The sequence below is a fragment of the Acipenser ruthenus genome, chromosome 4, assembly GCF_902713425.1.
Source record: "Acipenser ruthenus chromosome 4, fAciRut3.2 maternal haplotype, whole genome shotgun sequence".
NCBI classification, from domain to species: Eukaryota; Metazoa; Chordata; class Actinopteri; order Acipenseriformes; family Acipenseridae; genus Acipenser; species Acipenser ruthenus.
Window position 1 is genome coordinate 60909162 of NC_081192.1, and position 19095 is coordinate 60928256.

The 19095-nt window shown below is 36.0% G+C and overlaps 1 protein-coding gene across 4 annotated transcripts in view; it reads right to left on the reverse strand.

The window, feature by feature from the left end:
* Window positions 1–19095, reverse strand: part of LOC117399860 (exocyst complex component 2-like) — a 179089-nt gene that overhangs the window by 48961 nt on the left and 111033 nt on the right. For all 4 annotated transcript variants that reach the window (XR_009328500.1, XM_059022619.1, XM_059022618.1 and 1 more), the window contains 6 exons: window positions 15766–15872; window positions 12974–13098; window positions 9392–9460; window positions 8574–8731; window positions 4367–4488; window positions 3091–3152 (listed from right to left, as the gene is read on the reverse strand). Coding sequence is in view for 3 of the 4 variants with exons in the window: in XM_059022619.1 (XP_058878602.1) it covers window positions 3091–3152; window positions 4367–4488; window positions 8574–8731; window positions 9392–9460; window positions 12974–13098; window positions 15766–15872 (643 nt within the window). In the remaining variant the exon portion in view is untranslated. The remainder of the gene's footprint in view (window positions 1–3090; window positions 3153–4366; window positions 4489–8573; window positions 8732–9391; window positions 9461–12973; window positions 13099–15765; window positions 15873–19095) is intronic.

Consider the following 19095-nt stretch of genomic DNA (forward strand, 5'->3'; position numbering starts at 1 on the left):
TAGTGGACGCTGTAAGAAGTGTTCCAGGGAGCACCTAGATTGTCAGGTTAACCTGTTTTGCTTAAAGCAGTAAGAATTAGAGACTAGATTCAAACTAGGTATTATTTTCTAATAAAAATAAAATAAAATAAAAAAATAAATAAAAAAGAAAATGTATGCATATCTATACCTAGTTTTCAAATATGTTAGCAGGCCGTTAGGCATAGAAAAAAGTGTTTATTATACTTTTTAAGATAAAAAGTCAATCTGTGAAATTGTCAAAATGTCTTTTTTTTTTTTACGGTAAAGGTAAAATGCAGTATTTTTTCCAAATGGCTTTTAGATAGATTGAAATCAAAACTACATATTTTCATTTTCTAAAAAGCTAAAAAAAAAAAAAAAAAAAAAAAAAATGTAGTACTGCAGCATTAAAGTAGGCCAGGGCTCTACAAATAAAAACAACTAATCACCAGCTTGATATATGTATTTTTGGCTAAATAATTGATTGGCGACATCAGTTTTTCCTTTTGACTCAATACCAATGTCCTACCGCCCCCTAAAGGCCAAAAAAACTTAAATTTAGTGTATATTTCTATCCCAGCATTTCTACATGCTTAACAGAATACTTATCACAGAATGACCTTGGATAATCAATGCTGAAAAATACATTGCTAATATTAGATTCATAATGTAATGTTGGGGTTCATCACAGAATGACCTTGGATAATCAATGCTGAAAAATACATTGCTAATATTAGATTCATAATGTAATGTTGGGGTTCATCACAGAATGACCTTGGATAATCAATGCTGAAAAATACATTGCTAATATTAGATTCATAATGTAATGTTGGGGTTCATCACAGAATGACCTTGGATAATCAATGCTGAAAAATACATTGCTAATATTAGATTCATAATGTAATGTTGGGGTTCAGATGTGGTGATGAACTAACTCCTGGATTCAGACGGATTACAGTTGAACAGTTTTATTAAAGCAGCTACCTGATTCACACTCTCTCCTTCTTTGTCAATCACTCAGTTGTCAATACAGCTTGTTGAAACTAGCTTACAAAGGTAATTCTACAACCAGTGTCTCCTGCTTAGCACAGATCGCCATCTGCAAGTTATTTTCTGGAAGTCATACAAAGCTCAGTTAAAGCCAACACACACATTTTATCAAATTGCTGGCCAAATGATACCCTGAGAAAAAATCGGTCTGCAGAGGCTTTTCTTCAAACCGTTTTGGAAGGCAGGGCCACACAGCTGAGCAGATCTTGGAGTTTTCAGAAATCCTCCAAGAGTTCATGAATGAAGAGCTTGATATTCTGAGTTGCTTGTGTCTACTCATGTCTCATCTCCATGGGTCATCTTGTGCTCGAAAGTAGTTTCCTACTTTCAGAGCTTTTTGTCACTCCCTTGCTAAATCTCCTTGGTGTTGATGTGTAGAAAGGAGTTAGTCCTGTATGTACGTTCTGTGATGAGAATGAATATACTTGTGTGGACAGGAGCTGGAAAGGAGTGAAACCAAACTCAAGGTATTGTCAGAACACACTAAAATGACATTCCCACAAGAAGTGAGTGATGGTGAGCAGCAACAAAGAAAACTCATTTTTCTCAAGTGATTCCGCTATCTCAGAAGAAATGTTCAATAAAATGAAGTATGCTTCTCTTACCAATTTAGGGTGCAAATCAGAGCTGGCAAGATTAGACAACAAGATCCAGGTGTCAGGAGGAAAAACTACAGAAACGTCGAATCACTGAACAAAATGATCTTTTCAGTCAGGATTCATCGAAGGACCTATAAAGTGAAGAGGGAAAAAAAGTTTTTCTTTCCCAAAAGAAGAAACGGTAAAAAAAGCAAAGGCTTTGCTTGAAGAATTCAATTCCACAGTGGAAACAATGAAACAAGCAGCTTCAGATGTTAGGCACAAGGCAAAACTGAAACAAAATCAGTTAATTGCCAAGAGAGCTACTGAATGTGGAAAGCATGGTGGACGAGTGACTGCAGAAAATGTGCACATCTTGGTTACCTTAACTGATCAACAGATCCTTCAAGAATTTAGATATCTCTGCTCAACAATCGCTCCAAACTTGAAAGAGGCTAGTATGGTCAAGGACAAAGGCTGCCGAAGGCGAAAAGTAATCTTCAGCCGTGAAGTATTGATGAAGGCAATAAAAAATGTTCCGGTGCCAAACTGCAACTTTGACCCAAATATTGATGGAATAGTAGTTTCTGTCTTAAATTCGTCCCCAGAAGAATTCTAATCTGCCAAAAACTTTTACATGCACTGCTTGCATATGGTGACATTATCAGCTTGAAGCATAAGGAAGATGATGAAAATCTTATGACACCAGTGTATTTTTTCTTCCATTTTGTTCTACATTCCAACAATCAGATCAAGAAACATATGGATTTTAGGGTTTTTTGTCCTCTAGGGGGCAGTAGGAACAGTATATCAGTTCAAACCATGAATCTAAGGTGACCAATGGATTTAGCATCATTAATAACTCAAGGTATAATTATTTAATTGTGCATTTATCAATATTGGAATACAAATATACGCAGGATTTATGTTTTTTTACCTTTAGGGGGCGGTAGGTCATTGGTATTGAGTCTAAATGAAAAACTGATGTCACCAAGCGATTTTTCAGCCCAAAATACATATATTTAACTGGTGATCAGACAAATTGGACAAAGAAACATGCAGATTGCCCCGGCCTAATTAAAGGACAACACATAATCCGAAATAAAGCAAACATGAAAAGATACTATTTTGAAAATACAAATGTTTCACTTTTACTGTTTTAAAAATGTTGTTCTTTTAATATTATTAATATGCAAAGAAATTTGACCTTTTCTTTAGCATCGACTCATTGTGAAATGAACAGCATTTGTACTTTAAAAGCACCCCCAGACAATTTGTTTTATTTTTTGTGCAAAGGTAAAATACATAATGCAGGGTAGCATTTTACTGCACAACTACAATTATTTAAAATACTTTCTCTTGTTGAACATAATTATAATACTTTGCAATAACTTGCAATAATTCTTGCTTGTCTGTTTATTGTTGGAAATGGTCAATATAATGTTTCATGCCCTGTACCTACCAAGGTTGTAATTCCCTCATTGTCCACAACCCAATCCGCTTTTTCTGCCAGTCTTTTAACATCTGTTTATAAAAATGATATGTCAATTTCTTTTTTTTTCCATTTCCAATTAACAACAAAGAATGCAAACACATACAGTAAGAACGTTAGGGTATTACTATAACCCTGGTTCCCTGAAATAGAAATGTAACCATTACTGAATGGGTACTTATCTCCTAAAGACCCGAATCCTGAATATTGTATACCAAAGATGCTCTTTGAGCCTGTGACACAGTCGTGGCCCCGCCCGCTAGGGCACAAAAGAACTGCGCTCACAGATCTCAGAGCTATTTTTCCTTCAAGCCTGCTGCAGTCATGGACGCAGCGACCTTGAAGTTTAGGTTACATTTCTATTTCAGGGAACCAGGGTTATGATAATAACCTAACGTTCCCTTTCAAGTATGAAATGTAACCATTACTGAATGGGTGAGCATACCAAAGCCGTCACAAGGGCAAGATTGCGGAACGACCGGAATGCTACAAGGCTAAGCTGAAGGCTGCTTCGTGCGTTACCATTTGGAACCCCAGTAACAAGTAGCTAGGGTGAAAAAATTAAGGGAGAGTTTCACCTCTATGTCTGTGTTGTAAGGGTCGACTGGGAAGTCGCTCTTAACACCTTTTCCCACCTGCTCCGAGTCTGCCGATAGCCTGGAACAGCGACGACTCTTCAGTACCAGGTCGGTTCGGTACCACTTTGTGACTTTAGCACAGAGTCGGTACCGCTACAGGTACCGGTGCGGTCTCAGTATGGTTCTGGGTCGGGATCGGATGCGGCCGACTGGTCGCAATTGGGATGCTAAAAAGCTGTTACCAAAACGGCATCAAGATACTGGGGTTGAAGTTGCAAGCAACAACAACCAATGCGAGTATTTCGGTCCTGCGCAGTGCTGAGGATTCAGGTTTTTAGGAGGTAAATACCCATTTGGTAATGGTTACATTTCCTACTTGAAAGGGAACTACTCAGAGCAGAAATTAGGCCTAACCACCTGAAACACACTTCTTGACAAATAGTCATCAGCATCAAGCAGATTATTTACCATTACTCTTAAAAGACTTTTTTCTGATGACATCTTGCACATGATCAAATATGATGTCACCATCAGTATTTAAAAGCAGACCTGGGGACTTCTCAACAGCTTTAACACATATGGAAAAGTAGGTGTTTTAATTGTCAAATAGTAACTGTCATGCATAGTTCTAGACTAAAAACAAGCAAGTAAATCAAACAGCAATTTACCTTCGGATGTCTGCTGCAGTGTCACCATAAGACAGCGTACTCGCAGGTCCAAAATCAGGTCCTGCATAACTTGCAAAAGGTCGTTTGGTATTTCCAAGGCTGCCAGTGCTTCATAACTGACTCTAATTGAATATTAGAAAAACAAAAATGCTTTTTGCATAACTTGGTTTCACTTAAAGAAATTCCCTTGGGAAATTATAACACTGAAGACACAGCTGGACATTAGTTACCATTATATGAACCCCGAGTATTAGCTCACACTTAACTATCTCCAATGTTAAAGCACACAAAACAAACTATACAGTTGGCTGGTTGATGTAGCCTACCTACACCATGGGGCAATGAAGCCAGCTTCATGTCTGACAACCTTAACTTACTTCACACATCATGAAAAATATTATACACCCCAAGACTGTCATACTACATTGATCAAATGGCTATAAACTGGGTTTAAATTAACATCAGGGGTGGATAAATCAGTCCTCTAGGCGCCCGGGACTACCAAAATTGGGTCCGGACTACCGAACTGTAATGATGCAATGCCTGCGGGACTACCGGCGGCTTCTAAAGATTTTTTTTTTCTTAAGCAGTTACTGCAAAGATTTTCTATATAGAAGATCTTTGGTTACTTTGTACAGACAGACTGATAAAACAGCTCAGTTTACTTCCCGTTTAGTACACGCCTACTCAGTTGAAGCAGTAGCTATAGTAACCAGCCAATCCAATCGTGATTGGTTCATGCCTTAAGATTCATAACATTCCATTTTATTTATTTATTTTTTAAATCGCGCATTAGTTGCTTGTAAGATCAGTGACATGACAGATAAACTAATCAGAGCAGGGAATTTGCTTTATACTTTACTAGCATGGCGCCGGAGGTATACAGTGACTGCAAGTATACAGTAGGCTACTATATTTTACCAGAGTTATGGCTGAGATAATATACACATATATAAAAAAAATTAATAAACCGGAGAGAACACCGTACCCTCAGTGGCTATCACAGTGTTACCGAGGTGCAGGGACACTGCAGCTCGAGCGCAGCAGAACGTTAATAAAGGTGCGTTATTTATTTATTTTATTTCCAACTGAACACTTAGCTAACGGTATTGTGAGGGAGCCCCCTCACATGGTAATGTCTTTATAAAGTGTGCAATGCATTTGTACTATTTTAAATGTATACCCTGACGTTATTGTTGTTTTTATTAAGTCAGCAGAAAGCCGTGCTCATGTTTATATTCTGTGTACACGTTTAGGCCACCAAGTTTATTTGTATGGTACTACTGTATATTGATTGTATAATAATAATAATAATAATAATAATAATAATAATAATACGTCTTAAACAAATACACTTGCAGAGTTTAGTTACTGATAATGCGCAGTGGATACTGTGAGTGTGAGTGCACAGGGTAAAGAAGAAAAAAAAGAACTAATCCTTTTTATATTTATGTGCTTTATAGATGTATTTATGAGCATTTAATATAGTAAACCATACCAAATTGCTCAGCTAATGAAGACTGGTAAAAGGTGGGGCTAGGTTCTATAAATGGCACAGGTGAGGAAAAATAAAAGCAACACTACTAATACAAGTGCATAATAATTCCCACAGTGCATTTAGGACCCAGAGTTAATGATGAGATATTGGTTGGAACAAAAACCTATGAGTCCCCAGGACTGATAAGTCAGGCCCAGCGGCAGCATGAACGCTGCGGGGGGCATCCACTTATTTAGGGCGGGCTCATTTTGGAAAAGACAAATCAATTAGCTAGTATTCTCTATTTTACTTCACTGTGATGACAATAAACAAATAAATAAATAAATCGTATGAAAGCGCAATATTCTGGACTATCCACACAGCACGAATTAGCACAGCTCTTTCCGGATTTTTTTCTTTTAAAATTAGGGGTGGGCAGCGATATGAAAACTGTACATCGATATCGTGCACGTATTTTGATATCGATAATAATCGAAGTCTTCCAAAAACACAGAATAATATAATAACACATATGCAATATGAAACATATATAGATGTTAACAGATATTTACATATGAAAACCAATAACTAACTTCGTGGTGCTTTTGCTAAACAATATCCATAGAGAAAAATAAGGTATTTTTATTGTTTTACTATTCCCATCATCACCCACCTCAAAAACGAAATATCTCTACACTTCACTGCGGAGACTTGAGTTGTTTATTTTTTAGTTAATCCAGAAGTAACTGAATCTTCATTGTGACTCACAACACCTCTAAAGTATTAAGCACGTGTATGTAATGCTGAATTTTGCATTATTTTGAGATGTTTTGATGTTTTAAAAGTACATCTCATTTATAATACCGAAAGTTCCCATTTTATTATTATTATTATTATTATTATTATTATTATTTATTTATTTATTTATTTCTTAGCAGACGCCCTTATCCAGAGCGACTTACAGTCGTAAACAAAAATACATTTCAAGAATCACAGTACAAGTAATAATACAATTAAGAGCAAGACAAAAATACAATGTCTTTGGTTCTAGATGTATTTTAATGTAGTAATGTATTTTAAAAATACATTAATAATAGAGTAAGTAATCACACAGACAAATGCAATGAACCACTGACCCATGCTCATATCTCATTTTCCTGTTTTATTATGTTTTTTTTGTGTCGTTTGTTTTTAGGGCGTATCCCTTTAAAAAAGACAATCCTGTTTCTAATTAGTTGATGCACGCACTTTTTGAAAACAGGATATATCTTCCTGTAATGGATTGGAAGGGGAGGAAACAGGTGAAGAAACGGGCAGAGCATGCGAGACAGGGTACACAGGTTGTGGATTTGTTGTTTTTCTTGATTTTATAGCAATTGATGTTTGAAATACATTTGCTAATCAGGTTCTTAGAAAAAGAAAAGCACACCAATCAATGGTATAAAATGGTTTAATAATACTTTAATGTGTGGTGTTTGCCTACGAGACTAACAAGGTAGGCATTGGGTTTGTTGTATCTTAATACAAAATAAACTTGATTATACCGAGTTTGTCTCTGCCAGAGTATGTGCACTTTTTTTTAATTCTCACGAATTCGATATATAGAACAACCTCGATATTTTGATGATATCAATATTGAGAATAATGCCCACCCTTAAATTATTATTATTATTACCGCATTAGCAACGACGTGGTGTCTGAGTATTTGAAACGAATACAATCATACAGTGAGCAGGCCCTATACAGAGATTGCAATAAACAGATTCCCACACACACACCAAATTACTGTAAAGTAACGAATGTACATGTAATGCTTACTTTCAACTGACTATTCAATACTGAATATAAAAAGCAGACGCTCGTGTAAACAATCCGACAAGGTGGCCCTACGAAGGGGTTTCCAAACACTATTAGCAACTAGACATTTTTAAATTATTATTATTGTTCTTTACTTTAATTTGATTTCTCATGGATTTTTTATATCAATTTAGAAACTGAAACGGGGGGCACTGAATCTAAACTGGACAGGCCATGCCCCCTAAGGCCCGCCCATAACGCCGGGCCTGGATAAAGTTTGGGAAAATAATGCAAATGATGCTGTCAAACATAATTCCCTACATTTTATATAAGGAAACTATTATCAGCTTGTTATTGTTTGGTAGAAATATTAACAGAAACTAGGTTGTTAGTAAACTTTGGCAGTATTTGGTCATATATGGTAAAAAAAAAAAAAAAAAAAAAACCGCTAGAAGTGATGTCGGATTTCTTTTCTGAACCGTACCATCTTACAATTGTATCTGTCTACATTTTTTTAATGTTGCGTAGCGTTAAATGGAAATGTTGATCTACTGAAAAATGTGGGCTACCAAAATTTGTGGTGGGCTACCACAGTTTATCTTTTGGTAGCCCATCGGCCTACCACACATAATAGTGATTTGTCCACCCCTGAACATGAAAATATGAAGTAAAGGTTGCTGCCTTGAGAACTATGGAACTGTATTATCACAGACAGGCTCGATGTTCTGCCTATGGTCTGTTTAGAATTATCACTGCCTATCACCTGGCACATGTTTACACATACTTACTCATTGTTATTTCAGGTCTTTCTTAATCCATAACATTATATAATTTTACATGAAAACTGTTTTAAGTACAATATGTGCTACCGCATAGTATGCATTTCCTATAATAGACCAGCAACTTGCATTACTGTCATTTTTTTTACTTTACCTCACAGTGTGAATGACTTGAGTCAGCCACTGTCCTGAAAGCTCAGATTTCATCTCCCATCCACCATACTGTTTCAGCTCCACCTCACTCAGGCTGAATGGCAGAAGTGCCCCGCGGATTAGTTTCATCAAAGAAAGCATCACCTCTTGAATCATTTTCTAAAAAAAATAAAATAAATAAAAATAAAAAAATAAAGTATAATTACTCACTTGTAGTAGGTGTGTTGCTGCCCTGAAATGTATAAACCTGTGTAAAATGTGCAAATCATTTTTGTGACCCTATATTCACTGTGTGTGGTGTTGTTAATAAGTGGGTCAATAATCAATCATGGGGAGAAACAGTGGAAGATGTTATATATAGATAAAGAGCTGTGATATCAAAAAGTATTAGGATCTACCTCTTTTTTAGATCATTCAAATCTTTTCAGATTGCAACAATTTGCAATTTAGGGGGTGATAATATATATATCTTCTGTGTGCTTTAGGTATAACATTCTATACAGTAGCCTATACAATGGATTTAAGATGGTTTTTGGTTTGATTTCACAGCTTGTATCACAGACCGGATTAACACTTATCTTGGACTACCTTACCTAATTCCCTAGGACAAAAACAGATTTTAACAAATTAAAAATGCGCTTCATTTATCATAAATTATATTGCAGATATCCACTGTAAATGTAAACACCAAATAAGCAAAATAACATAGACAAGTAGTGTTGGAGGGGAGTTTTGACAATTTACTCTTCATTGGACAATTGGATAACAGACCATATTGCAAGACAAATGAACAATTCACCAGCAACGGGAGACACTCACCCTGAAATCATTTTGTCTCTGCCTGGCATTTTTCTTTGACTTTTCGACTTGACCAGATTTCTCTCCAGTCTGTAAACACACAAACAAAACAAAACAAATCAATTAATTAAGCTACTAACTGGGAATACGAGAATTGATTGCAGTTATGTACTTAGTTTGATTATTTTTCTGTTTTAGTTTTAATACAGTAGATCTTGTTACTAGGCTTGTATTGGATCTAAATATGTATATTTTGTTAACTGGTTTACAATGCACTTGACCAAGTTAATTCTCACAACTAAAACAACAAATATATGGGGGGGGGGGGGGGGACCCCAGACCCCCACTTTCAGGTAATTTTTGTTATACATTTAGATCAGGTCCTGGAGATTTACTGGGTCTTCTGGTTTTCATTTCAACCAAGCTCTGAGTTACTTAATTGCACCAATTATTGGCTTAATTAGTCAAGATTAACAGGTGTTCCAGATCTTTAGCCATGGATGACATAGATACCAATAAAACCTAAGGATTTGGGGCTCTCCAGGACCAGGGTTGGAGACCCCTACTTTAGAGTATATATTATAGTGACCCCTGCTGGCCAACCAGTTCTTTTATGTAGATAACCTCATTGAGAAATCTTAATCATTTACTAGTCTTAAATAAAACAAACAATTTGCTAAAGTAAAACCTTTTATAATCAAATTCTTATTCAATATAAAATATGGGGAAATTAACATTTTACAATACATAATGCCAGAAAAGGATTAAAATAACCCCAGGCTAAAAGGTAATGGACAACATATGCATACTAAAAATAATGAGATGCTCATTATATTATTTAGAATAGGATTATAATGATAATGATGAAGATAATGGTAGAAATGATTAGTCCACATTATTAAATCACCACAGTATTCCACACAATTGTCAGTCTTTTTCTTGAGAGGGGCCCAGGACTAAATGACAGGGAATGTTCAGGTCAGAATTGACAATCAACAGTTTTGAACTTTGAAGAGTAAATATTATCTGGCTGAATGAACCCAACTGTATAAATGGGTAATTGTATGTAAAAAAATAATGTGATATCTTGTAACCATTGTAAGTCACCCTGGATAAGGCCGTCAGCTAAGAAATAAATAATAATAATAATAATAATAATAATAATAATAATAATATATGTCTCCTCCCATGATGCATTTTATACACAACATATCACCAAATCCCCACACCAATTTAAAAATGTTGGGTGTGCCACTTTGAAAGTGAAATAACAGGCCCAGGGGGAAAATGTGAATCAATTCATTCAGATTACAGAAGCTGTTAAACTGTACACTTGCTCACTTTCTCCCATCACAACTTCGGAACTGGTTAACCTTTTCCTGCACAGACAGACCACGGCGGCTTCGTGGGACTAAGGGCTAACTGTATAAATACACACTTGCAGGGTTCTCGCCAGCGCTGTTGAGCGCAACGGGCCGTTACATTGTTACCTGGAAAAATGATGCTGTAATCAGGCCATTATACTGTGTTTTCAGTTTGCGTAACGGCCAAAAAATAACAATAAACCTGTGAAACATTGTTGATTATTTCTTTATGTGAGAAACTGGATTGTTTAAAATACATGTTTCAGCTCTCAATACTCTTCAATGGGTTGGTTGTGATAGCATGTTCTTTAGTTTGGTGCGTGTAATGTATGAGACACGGAGACGACATTGAACTTCACTGAATTTTATTACCACATTCTCCTCTGTTGACGGATGAGACTAGATCCTGGGTGCGCCCCTGATACACAGCTCTGTAACAACCAACACCACTGCAGATCTTTATTATTATACCATAACTACATTCCCTCTAAGACTTTCATTTAGTTAGCCTCTGTGGCTAAAGTAACTCGTTATAAACATACTGTTTCAGCAAGGCAAAAAGACGTGTATTTTATTTGAAAACATGTAGATATTTAAATGCCAGACCCTACCATTTACAATACACATAAATATTATATTTGCACTATAACTCGAAATTCCAAACTCAGTCCCACGTGAAAAAACGTTACAGATTTCCTAAATTGTGAATAGGTTTGCAGAGATATTCATGTACTGCATAATCCTTTACATTATTTTGACTGTGACGTGGTTTTCTTTCCACTACAGAACGGTAACGCAAAATTGTGCCAGTAGACAGTGCTGATATTAGTGTATGTTAATATTAATGCCTCCTTGACCAACCGCAGCTCTAGTTACACAAGATTGTACTAATGTGATTAATAATATTAGTAGGACTGTACAGCCACTACTGTGTTTAAATGCATTTATTATTTTATTAAATTATTCCTCCTTCAAATCCACTTTGTTACTATTTCCAAAACATATTTCAACACATTTCAAAGAGATAGCAAACAAAGGGGGGAGAAAAAAAAAACAAACAAAACAAAACAAAAAAAAGCTGCGTGTTTCTGGCTTGCCGTCTGTGAAAATGTTCTTTCGTGACCAGAGGGTATGTTTGAACCATGACTGCTTCACCTCCCTGTGACTAGTATCACAGTCATATTTTAGTTGTGCATGGGTGACTTGTATTCCTTGGGCTGCACCTTCATACCTGTCAACATTGAGTTTTCAAAATACGGGAGCTTTCGTAAACTGAAATCTTTTGAAAATACTTTTGAAAATACAAAATTGCGGGGGGGCGGGGGGGTGTTATTGCTTTATGTGAACTTGCTTCGCGCACTGAATGCATGCCTGCCACAGGACTCCCCTGGGTCCTAAACCCTGCTATGTGCAGACGGGTATTGCAGTAACCACACACCGGCCATGAATTTTGTAGACCTTATAAGGTTTGCTGACAGAATGGGGTTTAACAGTAGAATACAGGAGAAAATCTGTCCGGGGAGATGTCCGGGAGAATAAAACCTGAAATCATGAAAAAAAGCTGACAAGCGTTTAACACTAGGCCTAGTATAAAGAGAGACGTATCACTGAACACTTAGCATCACACATATATTTTACAGACCGAAAATAAATACATAAAAAATAAAGTGGTGTGTGAACACATTACCATAAAATGACCAGATAGAAAATGTTGATTCATGTAGGTAACCTCCCCTTTAATAAAACTGCTGCCACAACTTCCTTTTGCCTTACTGCGCTTGCGCGATCCACTTTTTCCCCAGTCTACTAATTCCCTACGACACCGGTATTTCAATCCTTCCAAAAGTTTGTATACTGAATACTGGCAGGCCCCAAACTTCCAGGTTTCTTTACAAAGACCAATAGGCATTCTGAATTTCTGGCAGTTTTTTGGTTTAAGACATTTACATTTTACAAAGCTTTTAACAAGATTTTATATAATTATTGCCAATAACAAAAATAATAAGAAATAAAGACTAACATACATGTGCAGTACAATAAGTCTGTATGTCCATAGCATGATTCTATGAACACAACAAGAGTTGATCAGTTGCAGTTACTGCTGCCTAAATGCCAAACATTGCTGTGTTATTTTTGAAGGACAAAAAACGCAAAAGCCTCGACTAATTGCCTTTTGTTAACCAAACGAGTTCCCCTAATACAATCACATTGCTGTAAAAAATAAGCAAGCCAACAATACCTCGCTGAATAGGCTCCCATTCACATAAGAGATCCACAGCTTCCAGAAGTTTGGCAGTTGGCTGATGACAACTTCGGTCAGGTTTTCAACAAAAGTCACTTGTTGTGGACCCTTGAAACGCCAAGCTGCAGAAGCAAATATATATATATATATATATATATATATATATATATATATATATATATATATATATATATATATATATATATAGCTTTTAGTCTTAATGCTTTAAAACAAAAAACAATAAGGCAAAACAAATTCATAAATGCAGCTGTAACTCGAGTTTCCAGAACTCAAAATGAAATCTGCAATGGGTACAAGACTGGTGCTGCATTCAAAACGAGGGGTCTCAGTGAGGTTAATGAGAAATAAATGTCCAAACTTTTGATCTTTATTCCTTGAAAATTGATACAATTTTGGGGTACCAATGCTGTGAGATGGCTTGCTAATTAAAATAATTTGCATATATTTGAAGAGCAGACCATTATCTATTTAGGGATACCAATATTTACAGTAGTAAGCATGGTCTGAGTGGGATAAAATGGACAACAAATGCCATGTCCCAAGCACCACAAACCAACAGAGGTGTCCAAATAGTTTTTTAAGCCACTGTTTTTACATAAAGTAAAGATAAGCTCTATGTTATAACCAGGCTTCATCACTATTCGATATGCATTCCAAAAGAGCAACACATATACGTATAGTCACTTCCATATGTCCCAGAGGGGGATTAACAAGGGGGAATAATAAAGGGGATTAAGGGCTAATGTATACATTCAGTTGTTGGAGAATTACCTATTTGTAAAAAAAAAAAAAACCCAAAAAAACACAAAGAGCATAACCATTTGGGAACTTAGATTTTCTTTCTGCTTTCATTGCCCAATGTATTTCAGTTGATGGCTTCACATATGGTAGTATTTATTTGGCAAAAAAAAAAAAAAAAAAGGTGGTAAAATATTACTGGTTTACAATTTATTGACTGGAAATGTTTGTCTTTTCTATTCTGGCTGTCAAAATCCAGTGTACCAGTTGAAGGATTTTAGGGGAAACCGTGTTCTCTAATTACCCCTATTTAACGTATATTATAACTGATCATGATTCAGTTCTATGTTTTTCTCATTAGTGTAATGACTCTACGTGAGAAATAAGAAAGGTCTTGTGCTGTTTAAATTATCAGTATAAATTAATCACTGAGATGCCACGTCTTTCTCTTCCTCTACTTAAGCCAAGGCCTAATAAAAACATAATAAAAACTTGCTTCAAATAGTATTTTAACTTGATATTTTCTATGCTAAACATGGTTAAGTGCAATGTAACTTTTCTATAAAGTTATGCACCTGTAACAATAAACGATACAGAAAGACGACTTTTCCATTCACAGCACAAAGAATGAACAGATACTGTATTGTTCTAATTAAGTGCACCCTGCACATGCAATTTAATCAGGAGATGGCCCATGTGGATACTTTAGACTATCTGTAGGGTAAACAGAATTCTTAAATTTATCTTAGTCACACAGTGCAAACAGCCTGCCAGTGTTACATTTCCTGGCAAGGTGCTAGGTGATGACATCTTAATGCTGGACGACGTGTTGGGAAATCGTAATGAAAGAATGCAGTTGTTCTTACTGTAATCCTGGGCAAACCTGAAATCATGGAAATCTACAGGGGAATTCATAGTTTGGGTTGAAGTTTATTGTAAATTAAATATGGTTAAATATGGCCTTATTTTGGTTAAATATGCTACATGCGAGAATATGAAGTGTTGACACATACAGAATACAGCCGTGTAATCCTTTTTTCAAAAGACATTCACAGCTAAGATGTACAACTGTGGGAAACCTTTCTCCAAACAGTTTAATTAATGTAATTAGAAATCCTCAGAAAGGCATTCATTACAGTATATACAATATTGAGTTCTTCAATTTAGTATTTTCAAAGATTATTTTCTATAAAAAATCAGAAATAAATATTAAACATATATTTTAATAAGGGAGTAACGTGAGGATTTCTGAAATAAAAATAAAAAAACGATAAATAAATTTACATACATAAATAAATTAACCCAGATGTTATCCATGTACAAGAATGCATGAACAATAGCTAAGAAAACACAGAAATGTAATGTATTTTTTTTTTTTTTTAATCCACTACAAATCCCACTTAGTGGATTATTGAATTATCCCAACATGTTTGAAGGCATTTCAATATAACCATTTGTGGAAAACTGGCCTGAGCGGTGACATCAGTCCCGGAAGAAACGCACACAGCACTGCGAGTGAAATGTGAATGAATGCGCTGCTGCACTTTTTAATTATAAATAAACTAAAAAAAAGGTTGAACAAAAATACAAACACTGATAAAAACAAAAGGCGCGATGGCCAAAATAAACAGACAAACAAACAAGTACCGCGCTGGTGTACAACCAGCACGCGTAGCAATTGTTTATAGTCTTAAGCTTTACTTTACTTTACCTCCCGACCCTCGTTCCGCCTCCGAACACAACAACCCTGTGTCAACCGTGATCACTCTATTTATACACATGTGGCTGGAGCCTTAATTAATCATTTATTCAATTACCGGCTCCAGCCACATTCCCACGTGTTTTTGCAGGGAGGATTAAGTGCCTCCCTGTCACCCACTATTACACACACACACATCCCCGTGCTCCAATACATACCCACAAAATATACGCAAAGGGGCGGGGCGCTCTGCCACACCATTGATAACTGATTGCACTGTCAGGGGTTTAGTCACTAAATGCCTAAAGCAGACACTGGGGAAATAACTTACTGTTATCTCGGGTGGACTGAAAACTGCTTCCTCTTTGACTCAAGAGGCTGATGGGAGAAGGTCGTATGTCACTGTCCAGATCCAGCATGGGGCTGTGAGGGATTCCACTGCCTGCAGCAAGTAAACAGAATCCAACCAAGATGAGATCAACAGGACAGTGCATCTGGGATCTCTCCTTGTAGCTCATAAGAGGCCTTTATCAACTATTGCTAAATCTCTGAAAAAATAATTGTCTCTTCTCTTTCAAGTACATTAGCACCCTGAAATGGTTATGCAATTTCTACTAATGCAGAACAACTAGGTATATAATTTTACCTGAAAAAAAAAATAGGTTTATGGAATACAATATGGTCCCAATAACTTGTTTGAGGGTAAGTTTCAAACAATTTGAATTCATAATAAACACGCTATGTAAAATCTAATTAATAAAGGTGACATTTATTAATGGCACCAGCAGCACACACACCCTGCCAAAGAATGTCCTTTTTCATGAATCTGCTAAAAGTGCAATTATTCAAATGCCTTGATAACTTGTGTAACCACTTAAACATAATAAGTTTACAACAAATTGCTCTTTTTCTTTTACTTGTTAATTGCTCTGCTTTAAAGACTGCTCCCTTGTTCCTCAAGAAACCTCAGTATTGGTTTGCATTAGTACAAGGAAGTGGGAGTTTAATATGGAATAATTTTTTAATTGGCTGTCTAGCGTACCTAACAAGTATAAACGAGTGGCAGGGAACCACTACATCCAGTTTTCCCCAGGGATTAATAAACATCTGGAAATGATTAGCCCAGCCTGGCCTGCCCTGGACCCACCAGAAGATAGCGCTGGAGCACCACACACTGAGCAGGAAATGTTATGAAAGCACTTGTAAAACTGAGATGCTTAAGGATTACTGCAACCAGTTAACCTAACATGGCCTCTAGTACTTCAGATGCCATTTCTAATTTCCTTGTGAACAGAGCAAAATGGTCTCTTTAGGACCAAAAAAGAAAAGCTAAACCCTTGTTACAAAAATCAAATGTACTATAGGTGATGACTTAAAATAAAAAAATGCAAATACATAAGATGCAAACAGCCACAGATTTTTCAAGTTTGAATACGTAAATATTTTTTCATTATTAATTTTCTGGGGAAAAGGTATATATTAAAAAAAGAACAATCACACACCTCCCCAAAAAATTACCTTACAGAGAAAATCTTTAGAATGTGTTATTTATATTTTGGGTATTCTACCATACTATTAATATCTGTGCAAGGTGGGGTGCGCATGTTACTGAACATTTTGCATGTCGCACACTTTTCTTTCTTAGAGATATCTGTGCTGATGTTGTTCCAGGTGTTTGGTGCACGTTCTCATCGTGCCCCCAGTGTTTCTTACTGTCTTTGTGACAAGTTCTCACAGCCCCGCTTGCTTGCCTGAGATGGAATGTGGACGGTGTGTGTCGGCTCCAGGACTCTCCGAAGGGCGGCAGACTTCCTTTACCACCCTTAAACACCTTTGAACATTCTTTCCTGCGCACAGCAGGGCCTTGTCCTGTGCCACAGTCTGACCACCCACGGTTGCTTGCTGACTAAACAAGCAGTGCCTTGAGCTGCCGCCGCTGCACTGACACTGCTGGGATCGGATTCCTGCGAAACGTGCTGCTCGCAACAACTCGCAATTGTTAAGGTAATGAAAAAAGGAAAACCTTACATGGCGAATAATCTTCAAAGTAAACAAATAGCATACGACCACAAGATTATTTTAATTGAATTCTCTTTCTTCAGGACAGCCCAGACTCTGCCGATGTCTCTTCTGGTAAACATCCAAGAACAAAAATAAATAAATAAATAAATAAATAAATAAAAAGGAAAAGGTGCCGCCAGACTTTCACAAATCCACATGTAAACTGTTATTTGAAAAGCATAGTTAAATGGGGAAATACATGGTATGGAAAGTACAAATAACTAAATAGAAAAGTATTTAAACAAAATGTGTCTGTGTGACTACAGTAATGTTAAGACTGCTGTTATTTGAATTAAATATTGTTAATTGGATTTCTTGACTCAAGTAATTATCCATTCAATTACAGTTTAACCAATAGTGGACAGCTGTTTACTTTCAGATGTTACATCTATTTTTTATTGTTCATTTTGAGTTTTGATACAGTTAATTTAGGAATTCTGGTAGCTGCTCAAATCTAAATAATGCTGCATGGACTGGATTTGCATTGCATGCTGCAAGTTTGCTTCACACTACCTATATACCTACTCACCACTTATTGACTCAATGTTCTCAATATAAATTTGCTATCTTGTAAGGAAGCAACTGAAAAATAACCGTTGTTTTTTTAAATGTAAATGTTGCTTTATAATTTAAAAAATAAATTAATTTGCATTTATTTGTTTTTGCGTCTGCTAGTCAAGTACAGACTGCAGCGCTTATTCAAGTAATTGTTGTAGATGCGTTGTCAAAACAATAATCTCAAGCAAAAAGAAGTTTACCACACACCAAGAAGTGCTAGAAAGTCATTATTATCTGCGCAAGAACAATAAACGACAACGTCTCGACCCTTTGGTCATCGTCAGATGTTTTATACCTTGCTAGCACAACTTTTTATCTTTGTGACATAGCAACTGCAAGTGTACAATCTAGCCATGAACTACAGTAAATCAGATTTTGTAACAAGAGATGGATGCACATACTAGGGATGGGCATGTGTAAATGTTTAGTCGAGTAAAAGATAAACAAAATTGTAATCCTTTAGAAAATTACTAATTGTATAAACAGACCCATTAAACATGCTAAGCCTGCCCCTGCAGCCCTACATATTACTATAAATAAATTATTTATTTCTGTGGCTCAAAATTACTCAAGCTCTTGACAGACAAAAAAATAAAAATACAAAAAAAGACATTCTTACAAGTGCAGGGTGATACCAATACTGTAGCTATGGGTATCGGAAGTGGCTGGAATCCACAATTGCAAGTATTAAAACATGTTTTAAAATTACATGTATGTTTTACAAAGAATGAGATTAAACTGCTGTAGTTACTTATAAAAAGCAAGCTGATACCAAACAGAACATGAACAAGATTGCAGCCAATAAGTTTAAAAAGTTCCAGTCTGAGTTAAAAAAAAAATAATAATATTTTGGGGACATTTTACCAAAACTAAACAGCAAAATTCACACTTTGCAATAAAATGTATTGTGATATTTTGTAATAATTGTAAGACGCCCTGGATAAGGGTGTCTGCTGAGAAATAAACAAACAAACAAACAAATAAATAAATAAATAAATAAATAAATGAGTGAGATACATGAACAACATAGGGACAATGCTGT